The sequence below is a fragment of the Rousettus aegyptiacus genome, unplaced genomic scaffold, assembly GCF_014176215.1.
Source record: "Rousettus aegyptiacus isolate mRouAeg1 unplaced genomic scaffold, mRouAeg1.p scaffold_m13_p_1, whole genome shotgun sequence".
Taxonomy (NCBI): domain Eukaryota; kingdom Metazoa; phylum Chordata; class Mammalia; order Chiroptera; family Pteropodidae; genus Rousettus; species Rousettus aegyptiacus.
Genome location: NW_023416284.1, coordinates 1,559,928 through 1,584,757, shown reverse-complemented (window position 1 = coordinate 1,584,757; position 24,830 = coordinate 1,559,928). Strand labels below are relative to the sequence as shown.

General features: G+C 64.0%; 1 protein-coding gene across 5 annotated transcripts in view; it reads right to left on the bottom strand.

Annotated features, from left to right (window-relative positions):
• The window catches only part of PRDM16 (PR/SET domain 16), a 272,002-nt gene that overhangs the window by 30,770 nt on the left and 216,402 nt on the right, over positions 1-24,830 (bottom strand). For all 5 annotated transcript variants that reach the window (XM_036227890.1, XM_036227892.1, XM_036227880.1 and 2 more), the window contains 2 exons: positions 14,182-14,316; positions 4,701-4,803 (listed from right to left, as the gene is read on the bottom strand). In XM_036227890.1, the coding sequence (XP_036083783.1) occupies positions 4,701-4,803; positions 14,182-14,316 (238 nt within the window). The remainder of the gene's footprint in view (positions 1-4,700; positions 4,804-14,181; positions 14,317-24,830) is intronic.

Sequence of the window (24,830 nt, the reverse complement as noted above, 5' to 3'; positions counted from 1 at the left end):
CCCGGCACTGTGCAGGGACGTGCTAACGGGCTGAGTGCCGCCTGAGCGGGGTGCACACTCTAAGGGGTGCAGAAGACAACAGTGCAGGGGAGACGGGCACAGCAGGAGAGGTGCCGCCTCCTGCTCCCCTGCCCCTCGCGTCAGAGAGACCACCGCAGACGGTTCAGACTGCCGAGGAAGGGCGAGCAGCTGGGCGGCGTGGGTTAGGGGGTGGGCCGAGGGTGGGCTTGGGGGCGGGCAGGCTGCGCCCTTGCGACCGGGCGCTTCCCTGAGCCTCACGGTGGAGGCGCTGGTGGGCACCCCCACTGCTGGGCGCCTCGATCCCACCCGCAGCAGCCAGCTCTGAGATGCCCGGCCGAGCCCCCGGGCATCCGGCAATGTCCTCGGACACACCGCGTCGGCTCGCCAAGCATGACATTCGTTCACGCCTGTGCGCAGAGGCCGATGCCTGGGTGACGGGAAGGGCGGCTGGCCGAGAGGATCGCTGGGGACACGTGGGGCGAGAGCGTCTTGGGCAGGGAGCCCGGCTCAGGGAATCGAGTCGCAATGCGGCCCCGCTCCGGGGCTGCCACCGTGGGAGGCTCTGACCCAAATACGTCCCGGGCAAGCTGTTTCTGGAACTCGCCCCAGACACATGGCGAGCTGCAAAGTGGACCACAAGGTGGCAAGAAGGCCAGCAGTCCACACGAACCACAGAGACCTGGACGGAGGGAGGATGGCCGCACCCGTGACCCTTGAACAAACATTTTCAAGCACAATTGGGACCCTGGCATTCCGGCCAACGGCAGAGCCGCCGGGCAGAGGGATGGGCAGAGCCGCTGGGCAGAGGGACAGGGAGAGGGGGGTGGGGGCCCATGGCTGATTAGACAGCGAAGGCAGAGGAGGCTCTAAAACAAAACCCATCTCGGGCTGGCCCTCGGGGACCACGCGGGAACCCTGAGCCCGTGCACGGGGCGGCGAGCTGGCGAGGATGAGGCGCAAGGCGTGGCCCTCGCCCGGCGAGTCTGCAAAGCGCCGCCGTTAGAACAGCGCCCAGAGCGCAGACTCTCCCGGGGAAAAACCTCTCCTGTGAAAGCACAGGAACGGGATGCGCCCCGAGGTGCGGGGGCCTCGTTGTCACCGCTGCCCAGGCCTGGGGTTGCACCAGGGGCACCTGGCGGGGACGGTGTTTATGGCTCCCTCACGACCTCTCAACCAAGGCCGAGAAACACCAGACAAGCTGCCCAGGGCTCCCGGGAAGGCGGCAGAGCCTTGGAACTGCGACCTCTGCCGAGCCGGCGCCCGGGACCTAGGCAGCTGAGTCCCCGCTTGCTGTGAGCGCCCGTGATACGTGCCCCGTGCAGTGTGAAGGTTGGGGGCACACCGTTGACCCCCCTGCAGCCTCCTCGTCTCTGGGACTATCGACTTGCTTTCCACCCGAGCCCCGAGAGCGGCGTTCTGAACGCAGCCGGCAGCGCGGGCCGCACACGGCCTCCCCTGTGGGCGCCTTCCGACTTCCTGGCGGGCGCGAGGCTGCAGCGGGCCCTCCCACCAGCACCGCGAGCTGGAAACGTCAGCCTGTGTTTTACCCTTTCTGGACCCAGCTAAGAACAGTCACGGAAGTCGCAGTTTGAAAACAAAGGCACGGAGAAGCGCCAACCCACCCACCCGAAACTCTGACCGACCGGTTTTCCAGTTTTGATCTGGAATCTGGATTTAAAACGTAGAATCAGCCCGACTCTCACTCTGACAGCCTCTGAGGGGGTCCTGGAGCTGACGGAGCCCACGGAGCCCACCGTGGTGGTATATGCTGCCCTCCCCCACCGCCCCCCAGCCCGCCATGGACTCAAGTTTGTCCTGGACGAAGACAGAGCTGGGAACAGGACTTGTGTGAGCCTCGTCCCCCGCCCCCATGCTGCGGTGTGGCGGGGTGTCCAGCCAACGTCCATGCAGGTAAGGCCGGCCTTGAGTGCACACCTGGGGTGTGCTGGACAGGGCTGGGGAGGAGGCGCACGACCCATGCATTTTAATATTTTAAAGAAATTGTAAAAGAATACGTTATATTCTGGTCACACTACACTGTATTGTATTGTATTACGTTATACTGTATCATATTATGTTGTATCGTATTACATTGTATTGTATTATATGGTATTTATTGTCTTATACTATGTCGGCCTCATATGCTTTATACACAATACACTGCGTTCTCTTGCCCTTTTTTTTGGAGAGAGAAAAAGTTAATGATTTTAAGCCTTTCTCAAAAGAAAAGCACATTTGAATGGAAATGATTTTCTTTATTTCCTTCCAAGAGCAAGAAGTTCTCCTGAAAGAGAAATCTTTCCCCTTTCCATTGAAAGAGTGAAAAGAAAAGAAAAAGTCGCTGGAACCAATGAACCTAAAAGTGGCTCCCTGCGCTCTGAATTACCGGCAGAAAAATCGAAATCGCATTTCTTCACAAAGCCGCAGCCCCGACGGGCGCGGCTCGTCCCAGACCTGCGTGTCTCCCCAGGGTGCCGGCGAGCCGGGCCCTCCATGCCGTCCGTGCCCCCTGAACCGTGCCCCCGGCAGAGCCCTCGGCCCCCAACAACTGCGCAGTCCTCATCTGAGGTGGGCGGGCGGGCGGGGGCCGGGGGGCCGCGGCTGGAGCTGGCTGACGCTCCGCCGTCCACGCAGACGGGACGGAGGCAGCCGGCGTCTCGTCTTTCCGATCTGCGCCTCGCTTGTCTATCTGAAGTTCCATCAGCAACTTCTGATGGCAGAGCAGGAATGTGACAGAAAAAGAAATCGGTGCCTAATGGCTTCAGAGAACCGAGGGGGACACAATTATGTGGCATCTACATGCTAATCTATCAGAATGGAGACTCAAAGCTCTCAGGAGCTCACTCCAAAAATTCCTGCCGTGATAAGGGGCCGCTGCCTTGAGCTGGGGCTGGAATAAAAGATTTTTTTTTTATGATAATTATCTTAGTAAGGAACATTTTTGCATTTTCTTTCTGTGCGATGCAGAATTTAACTGGGGGGGGGGGATGGCTGTTGCGAGGCAAAGGAGTGATCTTGACAGCAGAGTATGAAAAGTCAAATATTTGATGTTGGACTATTATGTGTGCAAAGCAATTAGCCCACAAATGTTTGATAAATTATTAGGAAAATGTAGACCCAGGTGCTGTAAGATCGGGGGCCGAAGGGGAAGCAAGAATCGAGGTTTTCAGAACCTCTCGGAAGAAAGGGATTTCTGCACACGAACGCGGTCCCGTCGGCGGGCACGCTGCTCCCGCTCCGTGGACCTCTCGGAGTTCTCGTGTGTCACCGAAGTGCATAGGTCTTTCCAACAATTATTTCAAGGAATATGAGACCATCCCCCTGCCACTCAGCTCTCGGCCATTTATTTTTCTTTTCTCGACGGCCTAATTAAAACCAAACTTGAGGGGAGAGTACGTAAAACTGTCCTGCTGTGGCAATCGCCTTTGGAACGACGGGGGGGACAAGTAGCTTCCGCTGCATAAGGGAAGGCCGGCTCCTGACTGCTGGCCATGCTCGGGACCAAAAGGGTAAATTAAGGCAGAGAGTGCTGTGCCTGCTCTCGGAGGCTTCCGGGTCACCTCTGCGCCCTGCTCCCTGCCCAGCCAATGCCGCTCCTGTGCCCGCGACCCTGGGTGAAAGTCGCGGTGAGTGGCATTCGTCATTGAGCTGTGGTGTGTTTGCAGGGGAGGGAGAGAAACACAGGGAGGAAGAGCCCGCCACCCTGTTTCTCTGCCGCGAGCAGCATCGGTGGCTCGAGAGACAGCCGGAAGGGGGGACTGCCCTTCCGCTCACGTGCGGGGTCTCGTTGGCAGAGCAGCGGGCCTCGGGCCCAGCAGCTGCTCCCAGGGCAGGAGCCAGTCCTGGGGCCAACGCAGTGTCCCTGAGACGACTTTTCCCGTGACTCGGACCGGGTCCAGAATTTCAAGGTGACGGGGCGCAGTGCTTAACCACGTGGACGCAGGAAGTAAATCTGAGTCGTGGAATTCCTAGCGTGCTTGCGACTGGAATTCTCTCAAGCTTTCTGAGCCGCGCCTGGGTGGACGGCCGAGGCAGGGCGGCGTGCACACCACGCAGACCCTGAGGGCCCAGGCGGGAGGCAGGCCGTGGGGACAGGGACAGCGTGGGGACAAGGCGCACGGCCCCGGGGGGACCCCGCTGCGTCCGCAGCCCCGGGAGGCGCGCCCACCCCGCACCTCCCTGCTGGGCGCGCCGTGCCCCAGAGCTTCCCGCGGACTTTTCACTGCAGACGGGCACGACCGTCGCAGACGGCCGTCACCGCGCCCTCGGGGACGAGGCTGCAGCTTCGCCGTGGCGCAGGGCTCTGGAGGGCGGCTGCGTCTGAGCCGCGAGGCCATCCTTGTTGCCGCCGTTGTTTCTAGGTCCCGGCCACAGAGGCTGCTGCTGCCGTCAGTGGCAACGCAGTCTGAACCCCCCGCCCCGGCTCCGCACGCAGGGATGGAAGGCAGCGCGGCACCCACGCCCGTACCCTCAAACCCCGACGGCTGAGGGCCTGTCTCGCACTCAGGGTGCAGCCTGCAGGACTCACGGACAGGGACAGTGAGGGGCTTAGGGCGGGAAGCCGGCTTGTTCGGCCTGCGGTCCGGGCAGTGGCTGCGGCGCCTGGCCCCCGTCGTGCGGTCGGGGGTGACAGGCGGCCGTGGGAGCTGCTGGGCCTGCTCCTGCCAGCGGGGGCTTACCATCCAGACCGGCGGGCACCGTCCCCAGGGAGTAGGCACCTTCCTTCACGTGCACCAGCAGCTCTTCTCCTGGCTCAATGCCCTTGATGACTTTATAATAGATCTGGGGTGGAGAAGCAGAGACAGAGGGTCAGCGCCATCGTCCTTGTCGCCTCGAAAGCCACGCTGCACACACGTGGCCCGTGCGTCACCGGCTGGGGCTGCTCTGCCACCGGGGAGGCTGGGCCGCCGGCCGCCTGACCTGCGTGTGATTGTTAGTGTGATTGCTACGGAGAGGATTCCCTCGGGGGCCTCGCAGGATGTGCTGAGAGGGCGAGACACCCCTTTTGTCTTGTCCAGCTCTTGCTTGAGCTGAGGGGATGCAAAACGGAATCAGCGAGAACCAGCTGCAAAGTGCCCAGCGGGGTGTGTCCTGGCGGACATGTTCGCGGGGCATTGCTTTTCCCCGCGGAGCAGGCCCGGGGTGACTGCTTTTGCCCACGTGCATGTAAGTAAGGCACCCTTTGGTGATGGGGCTCGGACCAAGAGTGAATTTGGATGTTTATGAAAGTGGCCATGAACTTGGCAGTCCCGTGGGCCAGGGCCCAGGCTGTGGGCCTCACACGAGCGTGGCCATCACCCTAAAGGGGACGTGGAGGGGAGCATGTGCCTGCGACAAGCTCAGTGCCCAGCAGCCAACACGGTCTGAGATGCGGGCACCCCGGAACATGGGGAGGGCTGGTGTGGGGTGCAGGGGAGATCCTGCAGCTCTGGGTTCTGGAGGAGGTCACTCTGGAACGTCCAGCCTCAGTACTGTCCTGGGAAAGGACCGTCTGCTCCAGGAGTGCTGGCTAAGATCCAGACAACTCCAGCGACCGGGAAGGGCAGTGGTGCACGGGCCCGCAGGGAGGTGGCCAGGGAGAGTCCTGAGGGCCGGGCCACACGGGAGAGGACTGGGCCCGCCTCGCCTCTGCCAGACCCTGCCTGGGGGCCCTGTCCTTGGTGGAGGGCCAGGGCGCACGTCCCCTGGGTGCGTGTAGGGGAAGAGCGCCTGCTTGTCACGTGCACAGGGCTGCACCAGGGAACCCTGCATCTGAAATCTGGTGGTCTTAGACAGAAGGTGCCCACTGCCTGCCGCCCGGCATGTGGGTGTCTGGGCTTCTACTCAGATGACAATAAGCCCGGAGCCTGACCACGGGACTGGCTGGGAGGCCTGAGAAAGACCTAAGACAAACCTGTCTGTCCTGGGGTACACGGGGGCGGAGGCCCCTCCTGGCCATTCTCACCGGAGGCCCTCACGGAGGACCCGGCACAGAGGTGTCAGGCGGGCTGCCCAGGCACCGAGCTGGCACACGGCCTGCCCGCCTCTCTGCTCTCTCCCTAACCCCGGAAGCATCTGGAAGGCCGAGAGTCCTCTTCGCACGTCGGATCCTGCCCCCACCCCTTCCCGGCTGCGTGCGCTGGAGGACACCCTCACAAACCAGCAGTCCCAACCCCAGGAGGCCACCAGCTCCTGTCAAAGGGACACACAACACGGCCCTGCGTCCCCAGGGCCCACCTGGATGTTACTCTCCAGAGACCCGACAGACGTCCCCAGTGCAGGAGGCGGAAACCCTGTGCAGGCACACGGCTCCGCCGTGCTCAGCCCTGCCCCACTCAGCAGTGACTTGATTTGGCAAGTGTTCTCGGGCCCATCAGTGAAATTATGGCGAGATTTTAAAATGAAGACTAGAAACTGGACCACATTAGCTTCTGTAATTAAACCAACTGTTATTACGATCCCGGTTTTGCATAATTTAATCTAAAAAATTGCAGCGGCTGAATCATTGTTTCTTTAAAAGTCAGACTGGAACCATCGTTTTTCATATTCAGACCCAAAGTGCAGCAGAGGCTCCGACGAGTCCCGGATGGGCCCTGGGCGTCGCGCCGCGGAGCGCCGGGGGTTGTTAAGAGCCGGGGACCGTGGGGCGCCTTCCTCTGAGCCGCAAGCGCGCGCATCCAGCAAGCGCACGTTTAATGCCGGCTCGCGCCACGAGCGCGCGCCGCGGCGTCCCTGCGCACAGGCCGGGAGCCCCCGCGGCCGGAGCGGCGAGGGCGTCCCGCGGGTCCCCGTTAGAGGGCAACGCGGGCCGCCCGCGGCGTCCCCGGCGCCCGCGTCCCCGCCGCGCCAGGGCCCCGGACGCGCGAGGCGGGCGGCGCGCTCGGACCTGGCGCCCGGCTCGCGCGCGGCTCCCGGCGGCCGCGTCCTCCTGCGGCCGGGGCTGTTGGGCGCCCGCTCGGGCGCGGGCTGGGTTCGCCCCGCTCCCTCCCCCGCCTCCCCATTCTCAGGAACCCTCGCCACCTCACTTCGCCGCCCCCTCTCGGGGCGGCCACCGTGTCTCATGGACCCCCGCCCAGGCTGGACCTCCTACTCTGACCCCCTCCGAGGGTCAACGGACCTCCTCCGGCCCCCCGCCCCCGCGCACCCCCCACCGCACTCCGAGGCCACCGGTCTGAACCCTCTCGCACCCCTCCCTGCTCCGAGTGCTGCTCGACCCCCTGGAACACCTACCCCCCCACACACATCCGAGGCCCGCAAGACTCCCTCCTGCGCCCTCCGTGGCGCCTGGCCTCTGGGGGGACCGACCCTTCCCCTCGAGCCTTCATGAGAGGGCGCAGCGCGCTTGTCCCCTCCCGGGCCGGGGCCCACCGGACGCGAGGGCGGAGGGCCGGTAGCGTGGGCGCCCGGACTTTGAGCCGCAGATGGAATTAATCGCTATTAGTGCTAATCTCAGGGCCGGGGGCGGGGCGGGGCAGGGGGCGGGGGTGTCGCTAACCTGCCTCCACCTGGAGGCGAGGAGGTGGTGGAGAGACTGGCGCACACTTTTCCCGAGGGCCGGGCCTGCCTTTGCCGGAGGCGCTGAGGCTCGCACAGAAGCCGCAGGCGGTTTTACGACCTGTCCCCAGCGGCACAAAGGCCTTATCAGCCAGAGGCGCTGAGCAAGCCCGGTTCCTGCTCGCGCGCAGCGGGGCCTTGCGATTTCCAGGGACAAAGGCCAGGCTTGGGTGGGACCGAAGGGTGGTGCGATTCACTCCCTTGCTGCTCTGAGCCTCCCCGGCCCCCGGGGGCCTGTAACGCATTCCCGCCGCCTCTTTAAAATGCCTGAGCCGGGCTGTGACCTTCTTGTCATTGCGTGCCATTTCCCTGTGTCACACTCAGGCCTGAGGGCCAAGTCCACTGTCGGGCGGCTGAGCTGGGAGCGGTTTCCCGAGAGGGGAGAGAGAAGGCTGTCCCTCACGGCAGGGCCGACGGGGTCTGATGCCCCTTCAGGCCACCGCTGTGTTCCTGCGGGGGGCCGCCTCTGCGTACCTGCGCCTTTCCCCACACAGCTGCTGCCTGCCCTCTGTGAAGCCGGTCTCAGGCCCGGGGTGTGCGCCAAGCCAGGCCGGCGGAGCTGGAATGCCTCGCTGGATTCGGGACCGAGGGCGGGGAAAGCCGCTAAAACAGCTGAGTTTACTAGCGCCAATAAATGTCTGCTCTAAACGGCTTTTAAAATAACTCTGCCAGACAGCCTGGGCCTGCAGCGAAGTTCCTGCTTCAGCCTTTCGGCTTCTCTTTGTAACGACAATGACTTTACCGAACGTGGCCGAACAACGCCCAGATGGGTCCCCGGAATTAACAGCGATTAGCACGGCCCTGCCCGGTTCCTCCCTTTTCTTATCCCGCAACCCCCACGAGGTGCCCCCGCTAGGCACATGGAACACAGGGACAAAACAGGGGGGACCAAAAAAAAAAAAAAAAAAAAAAGAAGGCAGAGAAATTGCCGGAGAAAAGCGAGATTTTAGCGCAGGCCCGTTCGCGTGCACCGGGCCCCTTATGGAAGTGAACACCCTCATTCCCCCCCCCCCAACGACATTCTTTAAGACAAAGAACTATTTCCAATTTATAACGGTGGTTAGTTTTGGATACTTTCTCCTTAGACTTTAAGTTTGTTTGTTTGTTTTTTTTAAATATCAAATTGATTCGCAAGGATAAATACTATTTTCTAATGTGAACGCTTACATTCCACGATTAATTTCTACTTAACCTTAGAATTTTAAAATGTAAATAGATGAAAACCTGAATTGCCCTGGGCAGAAATGACCGGATGCAGACCCCGATGCAGACCCCGGATGCAGACCCCGGATGCAGACCCCGGCGGGCTGGCCGGTGCTGGTGCAGGCTTCAGGAGCCTGAGGCTCTCTCTCTCCTGCAGGGGCCAGACCATGTTCTCAAAACGGCAAAAGTGATCGGCAAAAGTGATCGGCCGAACTGGATGACTCTTCTTCCCCATTTTGACCAGTTCTAGAAACTCTAGGTGAGATTTCCTTCACTGTGCTCGGCCTTTAAAAAAAGAAAACCACTTTCTCCAACCTGGATTTTGAAGTCCGGTGCTGCTGGAGCTCGGGGAGCCTTTGGTGAGCTGTGCGCGGGCCATTTCGCATCCAGGGGAGTCTGGATCCCTCCCCAGAAACTGCTAAAGCAGCTCACGCAGAGGCCCAGTCCGCCTCGCGGTTGCCTTTCCGACCGAGGACGTTGGTCTGAGGGTTATGCCTGGGCGTTTTTTGTCTGTGGGGGACCCCGGAAGGGGGAGGCGGGGGCCAGCGCTGCCACGTTGCTTCGGGGACTCTGAAAGTGCCAGTTACCGTCACTCTTTGCTGTCCCCAAACTGCAGGCGCTCTCGTCCTGGGAGCCCGGGCACCGGGGCTGTGAGGCTGGCTGGGGAGTTGAGCATTTGGAGTTTCAGAAACAGCCCGGTGATGCTCCAGGATCTAACGGGGCCCCGGGGGCTGCGGTGCGGCCCGCAGAGGTCTCTCTTTCTCTTTGCCGTCGTCTAAGCCTGCACTGTGGGAGCCTTCTTCCGACCTGCTCTGGTGGGCCTGGCCAGGCGGCAGCAGTTCTGGGGTCGGCCCCATCTGTGGGCTCCAGGGGGTGCAGAAGTTCCTTCCTCTGGCTGGGAGAGGAGAAGGCTTGTTATCCGGGATTTGCCAGGCGTGGCCACAGCATCTCGTGCCTAAATCTTTCTGTTTGGCTGCTGTATGTTCTGCCACCTTTCCAGCAACTCAAACATTAAAAAAATAATAATAATCAGATCCTGTACACTTATCGCTGTCTTAGTTGTACAGCTTGGAACTGGATGGATATTATTCTCTCTGTATAAATTATTGGTCACGGTCAAACTGTCTTCACCCTTTTTAAACGGCTTCTTCCCATAAAGTGTTCCATTTGATTAAGGAGGAGAAGATTATAAATTCCAACAACAGATTACAGCCGGTATTGTGACAGTACAGTTGAATTTATATCTTGTTCTTTGCCAAAAAGAGAGTCAGTTTTCTTTGAAGAAGGCACTGTAAAATTTGACAGCTTTCTGACACAGAACAAATTTGATGTATTTTTTAAGTCTTTTGTAAACTGGTTAAGAAATGCTAACATGAATCCCCTGCCCGGCTCGTTTTCAAAGAGAAAATCAAACCTAATTGTTTGGAAGCTACCATTTAAAGCGGCCGATTCAGCTACGATTTTTAATTACGAACCCGTGGGGGACGGCGCAAGGCTCAAGCGGCGCCGCGCCCGCCCGTTTGCATCGCCCGCAGGCCGAGGGTCCGGGTCGGGGCGGCAGGAGCGAGAGCAGGGGGAGGAGAGGAGCCCTCTGCCAGGCGGCCGGCCGGCAGCACCCGGTTCTCATTAAGCCCCCGCGCGGGCCCGTGCACGCGGTGCCCCGCGCTTATCGGCCGGCTCATCTGCGAGCGAAATGCCTTTGTTTGCCACGCGGGGAGGCAGAGCAGCCTCCGTCTGCTTCCAGTTTGGGGAGACGGGCCCCTCGCTCAGACCCTGGAATGTGCCGGGCCTGCGGGTGCCGCATGCCCGCCGGCCCTGCGAGGGGCAGCGCGGGCCTCTCCGGGGGCGTCCGGAGCCCCGAGCCATGCTCCCCGGCACGCGTGTGACCCCGGCTCCGTGTCCGAGCAGCCTCGGCGCTGTGGCCGCGCCACAGCTGGCCACGCGGGGACCCGCAGCCCCTTCCTCCGCGGCCGGCCGTTCCCTTCCAAGCCCGTCTCCTTTCTTCACGTTAAACGAACAGACTCGGCCTGTGTCTCCTGAGACGTTTCACCCCGCTTGCCCGCTCGCTCGCCGTCGCAGGACAAAGGCCCACCCGGGGGGGATCCGAGCCGCCGAGTTTTCCGAAGGAGTAGGGGGTGGAGGGTGAGGGCGTGGGGGAGGCAAGGTGGCGGGGACCGGGGTGCGCGTGGGTTCGTGCTGACCGGCAACGGCGAGCCCGAGCTCCCCAGTCCCAGGCTGCGACCCGACCACCCCCGTCAGCCCCAGAGAGACGCGGCCCCGTGGTGCGGAGCGCGCTCCGTTCCCAGCAGGGGCCCCGAGCCTGTGCCGCTTCCGATGTCTGTGGCCCTGGGCCGGAAGCGATCCCAGGTGACGGGCTGGTCCAGGACGAAACCCATGGCCTCCGCCGGCCTCAGGTCCCCCACGCGGAGCCGCACGGAGGAGCAGGGCGGAGTGACAGGCCTCATCTCTCCCTGACGTCCCCTGGGACAGGGACCTCTCAAAGCCACAGGGGACCGGGGGCGGGGGTGGTCTCGTGGCAAAGACGAGAGCCTGGAGGAGGGGCTGGGAGCCCTGCCCTGTAGCCCCACGAACAGGGGGACCGTGCAGCCGGCAGAAGACGGCCCAGTTCCCACAGACCCGAGGCCGGCACTGCCTGGGAAGGAGGGGCGTCGGCTGCCGCGCCTGCGCCTCCATGTCCCCGTGCTGGAGGGGAGCGGTTTTCTGGGGAACCTCTGGGTGTGTGCCGAGTTCTTTTGAGCCTCGGGGTTCACTCCGTCTCACATCCACCTCCTTGGCCTGGATGCCCAAGTGGGAGCACAGGGCTGTACCCGGGCGGGGGGCTCGGGCGTGCGGGCACAGGCTGGGGGTTGCAGGCGGGGGGCTCAGGCGTGCGGGCGCAGGCTGGGGGCAGCAGGCTGAGCAGGCTAGGGGGAGAGCAAGGACGGCCGGACAGGCAGTTGTGCCTGTGGGCTCCACACTGCCCTGCGTCCGGGCTCCCAAGCACCCACACCTGGGCGGGGAGCTGCTACCTCCTCAAAGCCCATGTGGATGCAGGACAGCCAGCCGGCGGCAAGGGCCGTGAGGGCTGAGGGGACCCGGTCACCCAGTCTGGACCGGGGAACACAAACACTTCCCTCCGAGGCCAGGTGGCCAGCTGGCCAAGAGAGTATACGTGAGTTTTTTGGAGACTGTTAAAAAAAAAAAAAAAAAAACATCCGGAACCCGTTGCGCCCTTTCGAAAGGCTGTTTCCAAAAGTGACCTCGTTCCCCCAACAGACAGCGAGGGCCTGTGCGCCTGAGAGGAATGTCTCGTCTTCTTACGGGAGCTTAAAATGACCAGCATTGTTTTTAAAAGGAAAGTGTGTCCCACAAGCTGCTCATTCACCTTCGCTGTCGGAAACGCCACGTGCAGATGCGAGAGGCCGGGGCCCGGCCCAGCCCCGGCTCCGCGGCCCCCGCTTCCCTGGGCATCGGAGGCCACCGCCACCAGGGTGAGTCAGTTCAGGGGTGCGGCTCAGTGGGCCTGCGGTGGCGGCACCGGGAAGCACAGGGGCGCGGGAGGCGCCCTGGGCCGAGGGCCCCCTCTCCCCGGATGGCCGAGGGGCTCCCCGAGCAGGCTGCAGGAATTTCCCTCTGGCCGGTTCAGGGCTGCATCTGCTTAAGTGCACCCCCCCCCCGCCCCCGAGCGCTGAAACGGGGTTGATGAATCCTGAGCCCGCGCTGGAGAGAAACCTCCAGCTGGCGTTTCCGGGAGGCGTCCTGAGGTCGTGACATCGCACTGGCTTCCGGAGTAGGAGTAGAGCGTGGATGCCTCTGACTCGGGCCGGGCTTCCCGCCGGGCGAGCCCCGGGGTGTACGTGGGGGAACCACAGGAGCCGAGGCGCTCGTTCCGGCGGCAGGAAGCGTTTCTGCCCCTGGTCCTGACGGGGGAAGGAATTCGGGCGAAGCAGCCGGGTCCGTTTGCACCCGACGCAGAGCTGAAATCGAAGCTCCCCCAAAACATCAATAATAAAACAAAGATGCTCTGCAGACAGGCCTTTTCTCTGAGACGCTTCTACGTCTGTTGGCTTTCTCCGAAGCCTGCCGCGTCCAGACGGCGCCTCCCCGGCTTCAGTTGGGTCCGGGGGTTCTAGCCCACGCCTCTGCCGTGAAGGAGAGATCTGGATCCTTCCCCGTTCTCGTCTGTGTGTCATGAGGGCGCAGCCCGGGCCCCGCGCTGTGCCTGCTGCGACCTGGGACACGGAGACCGGGGGGGGGGGGGGGCGGAAGCCCGCCTCCCCCACGCCGCATCTGACTCAATGTCACCGTCATCCAGAAGATGGAAGAGTTTTTTTTTTTTTAAGTTCTGTTCCAATTTTTATGATTGTTCCTTTGCTTTATAGCTACAGTATTTTTTTTTTTTTTTTTTTTGTAATCAGGAGAAAAGCCATTTTCAGCTGTGGGGTTCTGGCCGACAGCCGTAGACGCCCCAGCAGCGGAGGTGGGGTCGGGGCTCCGCGTCCGGCGCCAGCCTGTGCTCCCGGGGACCGAGCGGCTGCGGCAGAGTCACCCGCCAGCTCTGGCTCGTGCTCTCTGCATTTCTTAACGCAAAACTGTTCCCTCCATGTCGTCGGGAGCCCCAAATCCAACGTCAGTGGCTCGCACCGGCGACGCGAGACTGTGCCCTTTGTTATGTGGTCTCCGCAGACGTGTTTTGAAAGCGATGGAAGCCTTTTCGTAAATGAAATCTCATGTGTCACCCCAAGACACTGCAGGGAGCGCGAGCTGCTCGGAGGGAAGGGGCTCCCCCACGGCCCACCTCCGGGCGCCCGGGAGCCCAGCGCTCTGGGAACGGGCGAACATGCGGCCCGCGGGGCCTGGCTCCAGGGCCACTCGCAAACTGGTAATTAAAGCCACCAGCACTGGGGACACGCTGCCTCCCTAGTCTGAGAGACCCCGTGCGCGCGTCCCGTCGTGGCCGGCTCGGGGGTCTGGATGCCCGCCACCTGCAGCCGGAGCCGGGGATGCCGGCCCGTCGCGGGCTGGCCGGCTGCCGCGGCAGTTCTCAGCCCTGGGCTGCTGGGGCGGCGCCTCGGGCCTGAGCGTCGGAGCGGCCCCTCCGCAGCCCTGGCCGAGCCGCGGCTCTGTCCTCCGCCCCCGCGTGCCCCCCTCCCGGGCCTGCGGCTCTGCGGCCTGTCCGCCCCGCTGTGTCCTCACACAGACCACTGGCCGCTGGCTCTCGCCTGCCAGGCTCGGGGAGGCCACCGACCGAGGCTCTGGTGGAGCCCGCACGGGGTGTCGCAAGCTCCTGGAAACCAGAGCCGTCCCAGGGCTGGAGAGCCACCCCCACTGCAGGACGGGCTGACCCTGCGCCGTGGCACCCCACGCCCCCCGTGGTGCCGACTCAGCGAGCAGAAGCCCCCCGCGCGCAAGCCCCAGGCCTACCTGCTCGCTGATCTGACACATGGTGAGGTTCTGGTCGTCACAGGAGCATGCCACACGGATGTACTTGAGCCAGCTGCCCGCCCCGGCCTGATTCGAGTCCACACAGAACTTCTCGCTGCCCAGCTCTTCAGAGACCTGCCCCGGAAGAAAGAACGTCGGGACGGGTCAGAGGCATCCTCCTTGCAAGAACCCAGCTGCCTGGGCTCAGAGTGGCAGGCGGTCCGGCGCCTAGCCATCAGCGCACGCTCTGGTCATCAGGAGGTGCCCGGCCCACCCAGCCGCCCGCCCCGGGGCCTCGGGGAGTTCAGTGGAGGAGGCGGGGGCCCTTTCCTTCCTCACCGAGCAGGTCACTGGCCCAGAACTAGACGTGCCGCCAGCACTGCAAACGCTCCCCAGCAAAGCCGTCCCACGTGTGAGAACGCAGAGGCCTCTGCGTCTCAGAACGAGCCCTCTGCTGAGGGGAGTTGGGGTGCAGGGATGCAGAAAACCGTCCTTGAAGGTAAAGGTGTTGGGGCGTGTGGCTGCCCGCGAGCCTGGGCGTGAGCGTGTGTGTGTGTGCATGCTCACACCAGCGTGCATGTCACCCTGAGAGCGCAGAAACGTTTCATTTTCTGAAAAGTGGAAAGTTTCCTCTGATGCATGCAGGGCCACGTGCTTCCTGGACACGGTGCCCTCCGCCGCGGGCCTCTCCGGCTTGCGCTCGGTGGGGCGGGAGCTGGGCCTGCTCTGCGGGGCTCCTTCACGGGGCGCCTCACTGCTGTCCCGGCTGGGAACGGGGCTCCCAGACCTGCGGGGCCCTCACACAAGCTGCACGGGGTCTCACCTCCCGCCTGCTCTGCTCCGTGCCAGATGGGGGCCCAGCCAGAGCCACGGGGGCAGCAGCACATGGGGCCAGTGTCCTGGGCACCCCAGCCGGCTGCTCAGGGTGGGGCGGGGGGCGAGAGGCTGAGGCCGCTAGCACACTGAGGTCCTAGGGGGCAGGTGTGTCCGGGTGGACCGGTGTGCCCTGGTGGGCAGGTGGGTCCTGGTGGGCAGGAGTGGTGCACACAGTGTGTCGGAAGGAGCCGGGGATGTCAGGGCAGGATTGTGACCTATCTTGGCACAGAGGAGGCTGGCTCCGGGCACCACGGCCTCTCTACCCTGGGGCTCTCCCGCGTGCCCGCTCAGGGACAGCCAGCTCTGGGCAGGGAAGGAGGCAGTGCCCTGGGGCCTGGAAAAGCCGCCTCTGCCCAGAGACTCAGGGTGCTCTGTAAACAGCTCAGATGCCCCCTAAACACCCACGGACGCTTCTGAGTCAGTGAGGAGACAGGTCTGGGGAGGCGGCCGCTCTGCTGTGGGGACACGGATCGTGCCTCGAGTCCGGCCTCTTGGCCCCTCCTGGAGCTCGCGGTGGCCCCTTCCCTAAGTGACAAGCCTCCGAGTGACGTGCTGGGGCCGAGCTCTGCCGACACCTCTGGCGGCTGATCTGGAAAGGGGCTGTGGGCCTCGGGGCCTCGGCTCTGAGGGGTCTCCATTTTGGAGAAACTTTGACCAAATGGGCCTAACTCTGAGAGAGACCGAGGACAAGAGGCGGCAGAAGGACGGTGGGGGTGGTGTGTGGGGCAGCAGAGGCACCCCATTCCAGTCACGGCCAGCCTCCCGCCCTCAGCTGCTGGAGGCCAGGCCCTCAGGAGGCCGGGGTGCGGGGGGCTCGGGGTGCGGGGGCCTCGGCCGGCTCCATGCCACGGTGGGAGGCCTGCGGGTCGGCAGGTGGGAGAGGCCTCTCCCCCACACGAAGGCCTCGTGGGGCGCCTCCCCCGCCTCCCACCCCAACTGCAGGAAACCAGTGGGAAAGACCCCCCAAGCGGAGCCTGTGGTTAGTGGCACCTCGACTCGGCAAGGCAGCCCCGCCGCCGCCCTCGGTCGCCAGAGGAAGAGGGGCGGCTGGTGGCGGTCGGCCCTCCGGGGTCTCCACCCAGCAGCGTCTGCACACCGGGGTGCTGGCGGGGGCGAGGCGGTCCCGTCGCTCACCCGTGTGCGTGCGCGTGCGTGAGTGTGCGTGTGCATGTGTCAGGGGTGCCACGCCGCACAGTCACTGTGTTCTGGGAAAGGACAAGTCAGCTCCAGTGAGGAAGGTGCCCCAGGCGGCCTGCGGGCCCCTCCCGTGCCCCGCCCGGCAGCCTGCGCCCTGCATTTCAGACCCACTCTCCCAGCACTCTACAGTGAGGGGGCTCCGAGCACAGACTGGGGGAGCCTGTCCCCTCCCTCACCCCCAGAGCATGCCCATCCCTTTAGGTTCTCAGAGGACTTCTGGGCGAGCGGGGGCCGGGTGCAGTGACAGCCTGCTGCCCTCCCAGACCCCACAGGTCCTGCATCACCGCAGGGCGGCTGGAAGGTTCCAGGCTCGGCCCTCCAAGCCCACACCCGAGCCCTTCCTTAATGCGAACCCACACCGCGCACGCACACCTGCAGCAGGTGTGCAGGCACCTGGCCGCCGCTGCTCCCAGACAGCCCGGGGCATCGCGGGGCCCGAGTTCCGGGTGAGTGGCCCCTGCACAGCAAGCCTCTCCCTTGCACAAGGCGGCCCTGCAGGCATTCGGACGTGACCCGCGTCCTCCGAGCCTCCCTGTGCCGACAAACACGTCTCCGCTTCTCTCGGGTACGTGTGAACACGGACGTGGCTGGCTGCCCACCCCCAGGGGACAGAGCCGGGGCTCCCAGTCTGTCCCTGCCCCTCTCGGGGCGCAGGGCCTGCGGCTCAGAGCCCAGTCTCCCACCCCTCCCCTCACACCTGGCTGCAGGTGGGCTGCTCCCTGGCCAGCGGCCTCTCTTTCTTGGTCACTCTTGGGAACTGCCCTCCTTCTCAACCCGGAAAACCCGGTCCCCTGCCCCAGGCCATTGGGATGGTCACAGGTGGCTGTTACTTCCCGGAGGCCCCAAAAGCTCAGAGCAGGTCTGTTCTCCCTGGTGGGAACCCCACTGGCTTTCTGGGGTGACAGAGGTGGTCTAGGGTCATTCCTTCCTTCCAAAGAGATGGAAACTCGACCTCTGGGAGGTGCCAGGTGGGCTGCTGACCCTTCCCTCCGGCCTCTCCAGGTTGCTCACCCGCTCTCCTGCCTGGCTCCAGCTTGGGGTGCGAGCCCCGGGGGGCTCAGCGCCTGCATAGGAAGCTGCCCTGCTGCCCGCTTCCCCCATTAGGCCTCATAGGCCCCCCGCCCCTCGTCCCCGCCAGCTCCCCCAGCTCACAAATCGCCCCCATCAGAAATGCTGACTTACGAAGCAAAGGGATGGAAAAATTCTCTTAACCTTGACAATTTTTTTGGCACATCGTTTGAGGTTTCCTGCACTTCTAATGTGCGGGCTCCCCGCTGGGCTGGTTCTCCCGTTTTGTGTGGGCACGGCCAGCCCCTGGCCCCGGCCGGGGGTGACTGCGCAGGCGGGGACGCCGAGGCGGCCGTGGGCGGCCCGCCCGGGGGGTTCCGGGCGTGCGGGGACCAGACGTCACGCAGCCCCCGGCAGCCCCGGCGCCGCGTCCGCCTCCAGCAGTGGGGCGGCACCGGCAGGGTCTCCTCGGTCCCCCGGCCCGTTCCTGAGGCCCAGGAGCCGCTGCAGAGCCCCGGCCCCAGCCACAGGGCCGAGGGCCCCTCCTGGCCCCAGGTGTACGCGTGCGCACGCCAGCGCCGTGGTGACCATTCACGGCGTCCGCGAGGAGCTGGAACAGAAAGGCCGTTCTTGCGATGGCCAGGGCTGCGGGCGAGGCCCTGGCCACGCCCCCCTCGGGGCGCCCGACCTGACTCTCTCGGTACAGGGCCTGGTGCTGAGGCACCGGCTGCACAGGAGCCTCAGCGGGCGGGTCACGGCCGCTCAGCTGGGGCGGGGGAGACAGGGCAGGGCAGGGGCCTGGCTGCGAGGGGGCTGCTGAGGAGAACAGGCAACTCCCGCCCGGCCAGCCCGTCTCCTGAGCTCCTGGAGGGGCGGGGGGTGGAGGGAGTCAGTGTTCTCTGTGCCCGAAACAGTTTGGGGGGCCGGGGCATATCGGCTAACTGCGGCCTCCTGGGACAGTCGCCAGGCAGTGGTGGGTGTGTCTGGGGAGCGAGGACCAGGGTGTGCTAGTCTCAGGGGCCCCAGAGCCGAGCCCGGGACGAGGACGCTGTGACAGAGACGCAGATGCCACCGCACGGCGGACGCTGGCTCCGGTGTCAGCGACGGGGCAGAGCTGGACCCCAGACGCCACACTCTGGAGTGCCCTGGGGCCACAGGTGCCTTCGCAGGGCTGGCGGAAGCCGCGGACGACAAGCTATCCAGACGCCCAGATGCCGCGCCAACTCCTCGGGGTTCTCAGACCATCTCTCCCCAAAACACTCAGGCACGCAGGGGCCGCGCTGTTCTCGGGGCGCCTGGCCGAGCTCCCTCTCGGCTCCGGCTCCTTCTGCCCCTCGTCCCCTCCCGCCTGGCGCTCCTTCTACCTGTCCCCTCTGCTCCCCTCCCTCCTCTGTCCGGGGGCTGCGCAGGTGGTTCGACGCGGCCAGCAGCGTCTACACACTTTGCAGAAAACGGGGGGATAAGGCGGCGGCAAAGCAGTTCCGAGCCGATGTCCCGTCGCCTGAGCGAGCCCTCGCCAGGACCCCGGAGTGAGGCTTCTACACCCCCGACTACGTCGGCGCCACACAGGGGACAAGCAGAGGGGCCGCGTGGCCTGGGACTTGGCGGCCGTCCCTCCCTGCCCGCTGCAGAGCCTTGGTCGCCCGCCCGCGCCGTGACGTGAACGCAACCTCCGTCCCAGGGGTGTCCCCCAAATCTGTGGCCTGAGTGGGGGGCTTCGGAGCTGGTTCCCTCCCAAGCACACACCTCGTCCGCCCCAGGCAAGGCTGCATGCAGCCTGTCTCATCGGCCGTGAGCGACAGCCCTGAGCCATCAGAAGTAAAAAGACGAATTATTGATTCGAAGTAGCTCTTACGTCTGCAGGGGAATAAATGAACGAAATAGTGAAAGAGCAGCCTGCTCGGGCACAGGGGCCCTCGGGGTGTCCGGGATGGGGGTCTGCTGAAGCCCCTAGCAGCTGAGACTTCCCTGCAGGCAGCCCGTCCAGTGGGAGGGAGCCTCGCAAGGGGGTGAGCACTCCGTCACCGAGGGAATTCAAGGAAGCTGGTGGCCGCGCCTGCAGGGCGCTCTGAGGGGAGGCTGGACCCTCTGAGCTCTGTGTCTTCCCAGCCCCGAGGTCTCAAATCCTAGCTCAGACAACATGGGCGGGGAGGGGCGTCCGGGTCCTGCCTCGGTCCCCGCTCTGCGTCTAGAGAGCCTCTGTGCTGCTTTCTGGCTGCGTGGCGGCCCGTGGCTAGCGGCCGGTCTGTCCTTGGCGGCTTGTTCAAACGCCCAGAGTGGACGGAGCCCGTGCCACAGCTGCCCGGCCCCGAGAATGCGCAGGTGCCACGTGCCGTGGGAAGGGCCCGGCCCTGGGAACCACCCCCCCGGGGGGGGGTCATGCTGCAGCGGCCGCTCCCGGAGGTCACCCTGCCCAGGAGGCTCGATCTGCAGACAGCTGCCAGGAACGCTGGGCATCCCCCGGAGACGCCAGCACACGGAACCTGTGTGATGGGAATCTCGTCCTCCTCTACACTGCCCGTGCCGCGGTGGGGTGGAGCCCCAGTCGGGGGCGAGTGGCCCGTGGGTGGCTGCCTGGCTCTCAGGCTCGGCTTGGGAGTGGGCCTCTGTCACGGGGGGGCACGCTGAGGCAGCAGCAGCTTCGGCTGGGACTCCGGCGTCCACACCCAAAGCTCTGGCAGACATGCCCGGCGCTCATAGAATCCCACGTCCCTGTGGGCAAAGCCTGTGTGTCACCTGGAGGCCCCGCCTTAGTCATGTCCTCCTAGCAAACCCCAGAAGGACACTGGAGTCAGCCAAAGCAACTGGGTGACTTGTGGACACCAGCTCCTGGGGCCCGGGCCCTGCTCCGTCCTCTTCCTGTGGATGTCCTGAGCAGGACATCCCAGACTGACCTGTCCCCAGGGGGGTGGCAAGGCTGGCTGCACACTCTGGTTGGGACGGAGGGGGCTCTTCACGGCCGGCCAGGCCGAGTCCTGAGCCCCCAGCCTCACTCGCCCTGGAGCAAAGCCCTGAGCCGGCCGCCCGCCCTGCCTGGGGGAGGGGGCCGGAAGTGACTGGAGCCCGTCACACCGGGTCCAGCCAACCCACTGCTGCGGCCTCCTCACTGGTCATTTCTCACAAGCTCCGAGACAGGCTTCCAGCCGCCATGTGGACAACGGGGCTCACAGCAAGGATTCGGGGCCGGGCCTGGACCCGCCGAGGAGAGCAAGCAGCTGGGCCCCTCCACCTGACCCGCCAGGGGCACCGTGGCGTCATGGGGGCAGTGACTTGCCAGAGGTCCTGGCGGACAACCCAGGTGTGATCTGGGTGCAGGGGCTCTGCCCCTCCACACGCCGCCTGGCCCGGCACCACAGTCGGGCACCCTGGACCTGTCTGTGGGTGTCCCCGTGCGGAAGCACAGGCTCTCAGGGGGCTCACCCTGCCCCTCTGCTCCTTGGGGGGGTGAACCCATGCATGCCTGGCCCTGCCGCTGTTGGCTGCACCTGGAGGCCCACGGCGAGCTCGATGCCCAGGGGAGGGCGGCCATGGACAGCCTCTGACGGGCCGACGCCTGGACACTCTGGGGGGGGGGGAGGCTGCCAGGGCGTGGAAGCCCCCCGCAGCCTGGCCTGCCTCGTAGGTCCCATGCCCGCCCCCTCCGGCCTGCAGACGCCCGTGCTCCTCGGTGACGTGGTTAAAACTCACGGCCTGAACACTCGCTCGAAGCCTTGTTTGATTTGAAGCTGGTTTGGGCGTGGACGCTCCGAGCCTGCAGGTTGCACGCTGCCACAGACCCAGCCGTGACATTCTGAGGTGAGACATTCTTGTTTTGTTTCGCCTTTTTGATCATCGAAGAGACCGGGAAAGAAAGCCCGAGTAACCGCTGTGGCGGAGCCTTGCCCGGGGGGAGGCAGGCGCCGGGGTCTGCCCACAGGAAGCGGTTCCGAGGCCCTGGCGGTGTCACACTCACGGTCGTCCTCTGGCCACACCAATGCTGACAAACTGAAGGGCAGGTGCAGGAGCTGCCGCCATGGCTCAGCCGCTGCAGTGGGGGCTGGGCCTCCGAGCACGGCCAGGCTCCCCGCCCCCCGGCCTGCGGGCTGCTGCCCACATTCTCCCTTCGCTGGACCAAAGCCCCAGTGTGGAAGCAAAATGCCCAGCCAAGACACCCCCTGGGGCTCGGGGGCCCTCTCCCCAGCTCTGTCCCCCAGGCTAGGCCGTCGGTCCCTTCCAGCCCACGGCCTCAGTGAGAGCTGCTCAGATAGGTCTCATTTCCCCCAAGGCGTCTTGGGCGCCCACAGCTCCCCCCCCAGAGAACCGGCGCGTGTGGGTCCAGGGGCTCAGAGTCACCTCGCTACTCCCTCTGGCCAGACCTCTCACGCTGCCATCACTGCTGCTCCCGCTGACGGTCACTGCCGACCTCACCACCGAGTCACCAAGTCTGCGCCCTGAGAGGCATTCCCTGTTGTAGCCACATTTGTAAATGAGGAAACCGAGGCATAGAGGCGTTAGGTAACCGGCCCCACGTTGCACAGCAAGAACTGGGAAGACTGGCTGGACGCTGGGCTCTGGCGACCTATCTCACCCCTTTCGCGACCTGTGGGACCAGCACCAAGCACCCTGGCCGCCCTGCTCTCCCCACCTGTCCTCCCCTTGACCATGGCAGCCAGGGGTGTCTAAAGCTTACTGGGGCCTCACCAAGGATGACAGTTCAACCTGAGCTCACTGGGTGTTTCTATGGGGCTGGGAAGGTGGGGGGAAGGGGGGATGGACGGATGGATGGAGAGAGGGAGGGAGGGATGGGTGGACGAACGACTGGATGAGTGGATGAGTGGACGAATAGATGGGTGGGTGGGTGGATGGATGGGTGGATAGATGGATGGATGGATGGGTGGGTGGGTGGATGGGTGGATGGATGGATGGATGGGTGGGTGGGTGGATGGATGGGTGGATAGATGGATGGATGGATGGATGGGTGGGTGGGTGGATGGATGGATGGATGGGTGGGTGGGTGGGTGGATGGATGGGTGGGTGGATGGATAGATGGATGGATGGATGGGTGGGTAGGTGGATGGGTGGATGAGGCAGAGTCCTGCATCCTCCCTAGACACGTTCGGTTTTCTCCATTTTCTATGGTGAGATGTGAGGGAACATCCTGTGAAGGTAATACACGTGGACGCCTCCCACAGGAGGCCTGCCTTGACTGCACGCATCAGAAGGGCTCCCATGGCCTCTGCCCCAACACAAGACGGATTGCAGTGGGTTTCATGTGGCTGATTCCCAGAGCCAGGCAGACGGTGGGTGCCCCATGAATATTGGGGGGACAAATGGATAAGGTGCTTCAAGACCACCGAGACTGCCCAGTATGTTACAGGCCTTTGCCCAGCGGGTCTTTCTTTCCCCATCATCCCTTGTCACCTTCTGGACCTCTTCCTTGTCCTTCCTCCGCGGGTTCTGATGAAGGACGGGACATGCAAACCCTCCTCGTCACTCTGCTTCCCTGGAAATCAGGGTTATAATTTTCCCTGGGTCGAAGGTCACAGTGTCATTGTCCTGTTCGGTGCGACGGTACGGTTCTCCCCGGGGTTGACGCGGCAGCATCCCGCGTCCGGGCGGAGGCCATGCGGGCTTGCCCACCTCAGCGCCCGTGGGGCCCGGCACACAGCGGGTGCTCGGCGAGGGTCTGGCAGGCGGCGCATGGGTCCGGCCAGGTTATATTTAGCGCCTGCCCTGCCGCTGACTCAGTCTCTCCGAGCCCATCCTTCTTCCTTCGCCAGGGGACACGACCGTCTGGAGAAGTCTCGTGACTCATCGCCTTCCGTATCAGGCCTCATGTTTTGAGATCAGCTCCTGCAAATAGCTCAATTCTCGACAGGCCAAACGTAAGCAGACACCTTGCCAACTCCCGCTGCACTTCGACACACAAAAATGGTCATTGGCTCCGGGCCGCCGGGGCTACAGTGTTGCCTTTGGCGGCTCCGGGGTCTCCCGCCGCGGGCCCAGTGCGCATGCGCAGACGAGCGCGCCTGGCCCGCGCCTCCGGTGCCGCCCGCGCCTCCGGTGCCGCCGTCCGGGGACAGGAGGCTGCTTTTCATCCAAACGAGCCGCCGTCACGCTTCCACCTCCGAGGACCCCGCATTTTGCAGGGGTCCCGGAGCTCGGCCACTGGGAGGGGCCTGTGTCCTGTCACTGCGGCCCGAGGGGCCCCTCCTGCCCGCCCTGCTGGTGCATGGGAGCGGCGACACGGCCTGCGGGCTCCCGCTCTCTCCCGCGCTGGGCCTGGAGCCGCCCGCCCAGCCCGTCCCAGGGCGCGCGCTGCGCCCGAGGCGCCGCCTGGGAACCCGAGGCCGCTTCCTTCCCCCGCCGCGGGCACGCGGGGCGAGATCAGCGAGTTTGGGAATGATTCATGCGCCCAGCCTCGGATGACAAATGGAAGCAATTAAACCCGGTGGCTCCCCCTCTTTCCCCATGTTCCAGCCGGTGCCTTCCGCCAGCCACCTCTGACGAGGTATATTAGAGGAATTAAAGTGTGTCCCCCACCACGGTGCTACCTGGATCCCTTTCAGGTCCACAGCGGCCAAGTTCAGTCAACTATTCAAGCCCAGGAACTAGAACCGAGAACAGTTTATTAAAAATCGAATCGCCAGCGTTGACCGGGCGCGATGGCTCCGAAGCGCCCCCGCCAGCCCCACAGCCCCTCCCCTGCCGCCGGCGAGGTCCGGAGCTTCAGCGCGCTGTTTAAGGGCTCAGGACGCGCCTCTCGGGGGCTTTCTTTGTGGGTTCTGCCACGGCATCATTATTTTTTGTTTGAGGAAAGGCAGAGGATGGGCCAGCACGCTGACTGTGCCCCCCACGGGAGCTGCGTGCATGATGCACTCCACCCGCTGTGAGGATGGGAAGGGAAGCCCCGCCCCCCAGTTAGAGGGCGCGGTGTTGCCTGGGGCAGCTGACGCATCTGCTGCCCTGAGTGAGGACTCTCCCTCAGGTGACCGGACTGCAGGTCCATTGAGGGGAAGGGCTCGGGCACCTCCTTGGGTGCAAGCGCAGTGCCCCCCTCCCCAGGGAAGGGCTCAGGGCACCTCCTTGGGTGGGTGGTCAGTGGTCTCCCTTCCACTCCAGCCGTCCATGGTGGGGACAAAGCCTTGGGTGCGGACATGCTCCCTTCAGCATCTCCCCGGGCTGGCCGCCTAGGGCTGCATCGTGGTGCCTCTCTCCGGTGGCCGAGACCCCCAAACTCTCTCCAGACGGATGCCTGGTCTTTGGTGTCGTGCATGAGCTGGGACTTATGTCCTGGAGACCCTTGGCCAGAGCTGTTCCCTGCACCCATGTCCAGCCCCCCTGGGCTGATAAACAGTCCTGGGCGACCCCGCGGTGGTCCGGAGTGCTCACCATGTGAGTGGCTCCCTGAGTGGCGTGCAGCCCCTCCCCTCCCGTGGGGCAGGGTTCTTTTCTAGAAGGTTCTGTGCCTCAGTGCGGAGGTTCTCCTTTAAGTACGTCTGATGCATAATGGACCCCAAACACTCACTTCTGTTTCCTGTCCCTCTCTAAACACGCATTTTAAATTACTTCTGTTTAGTCTTCCTCTC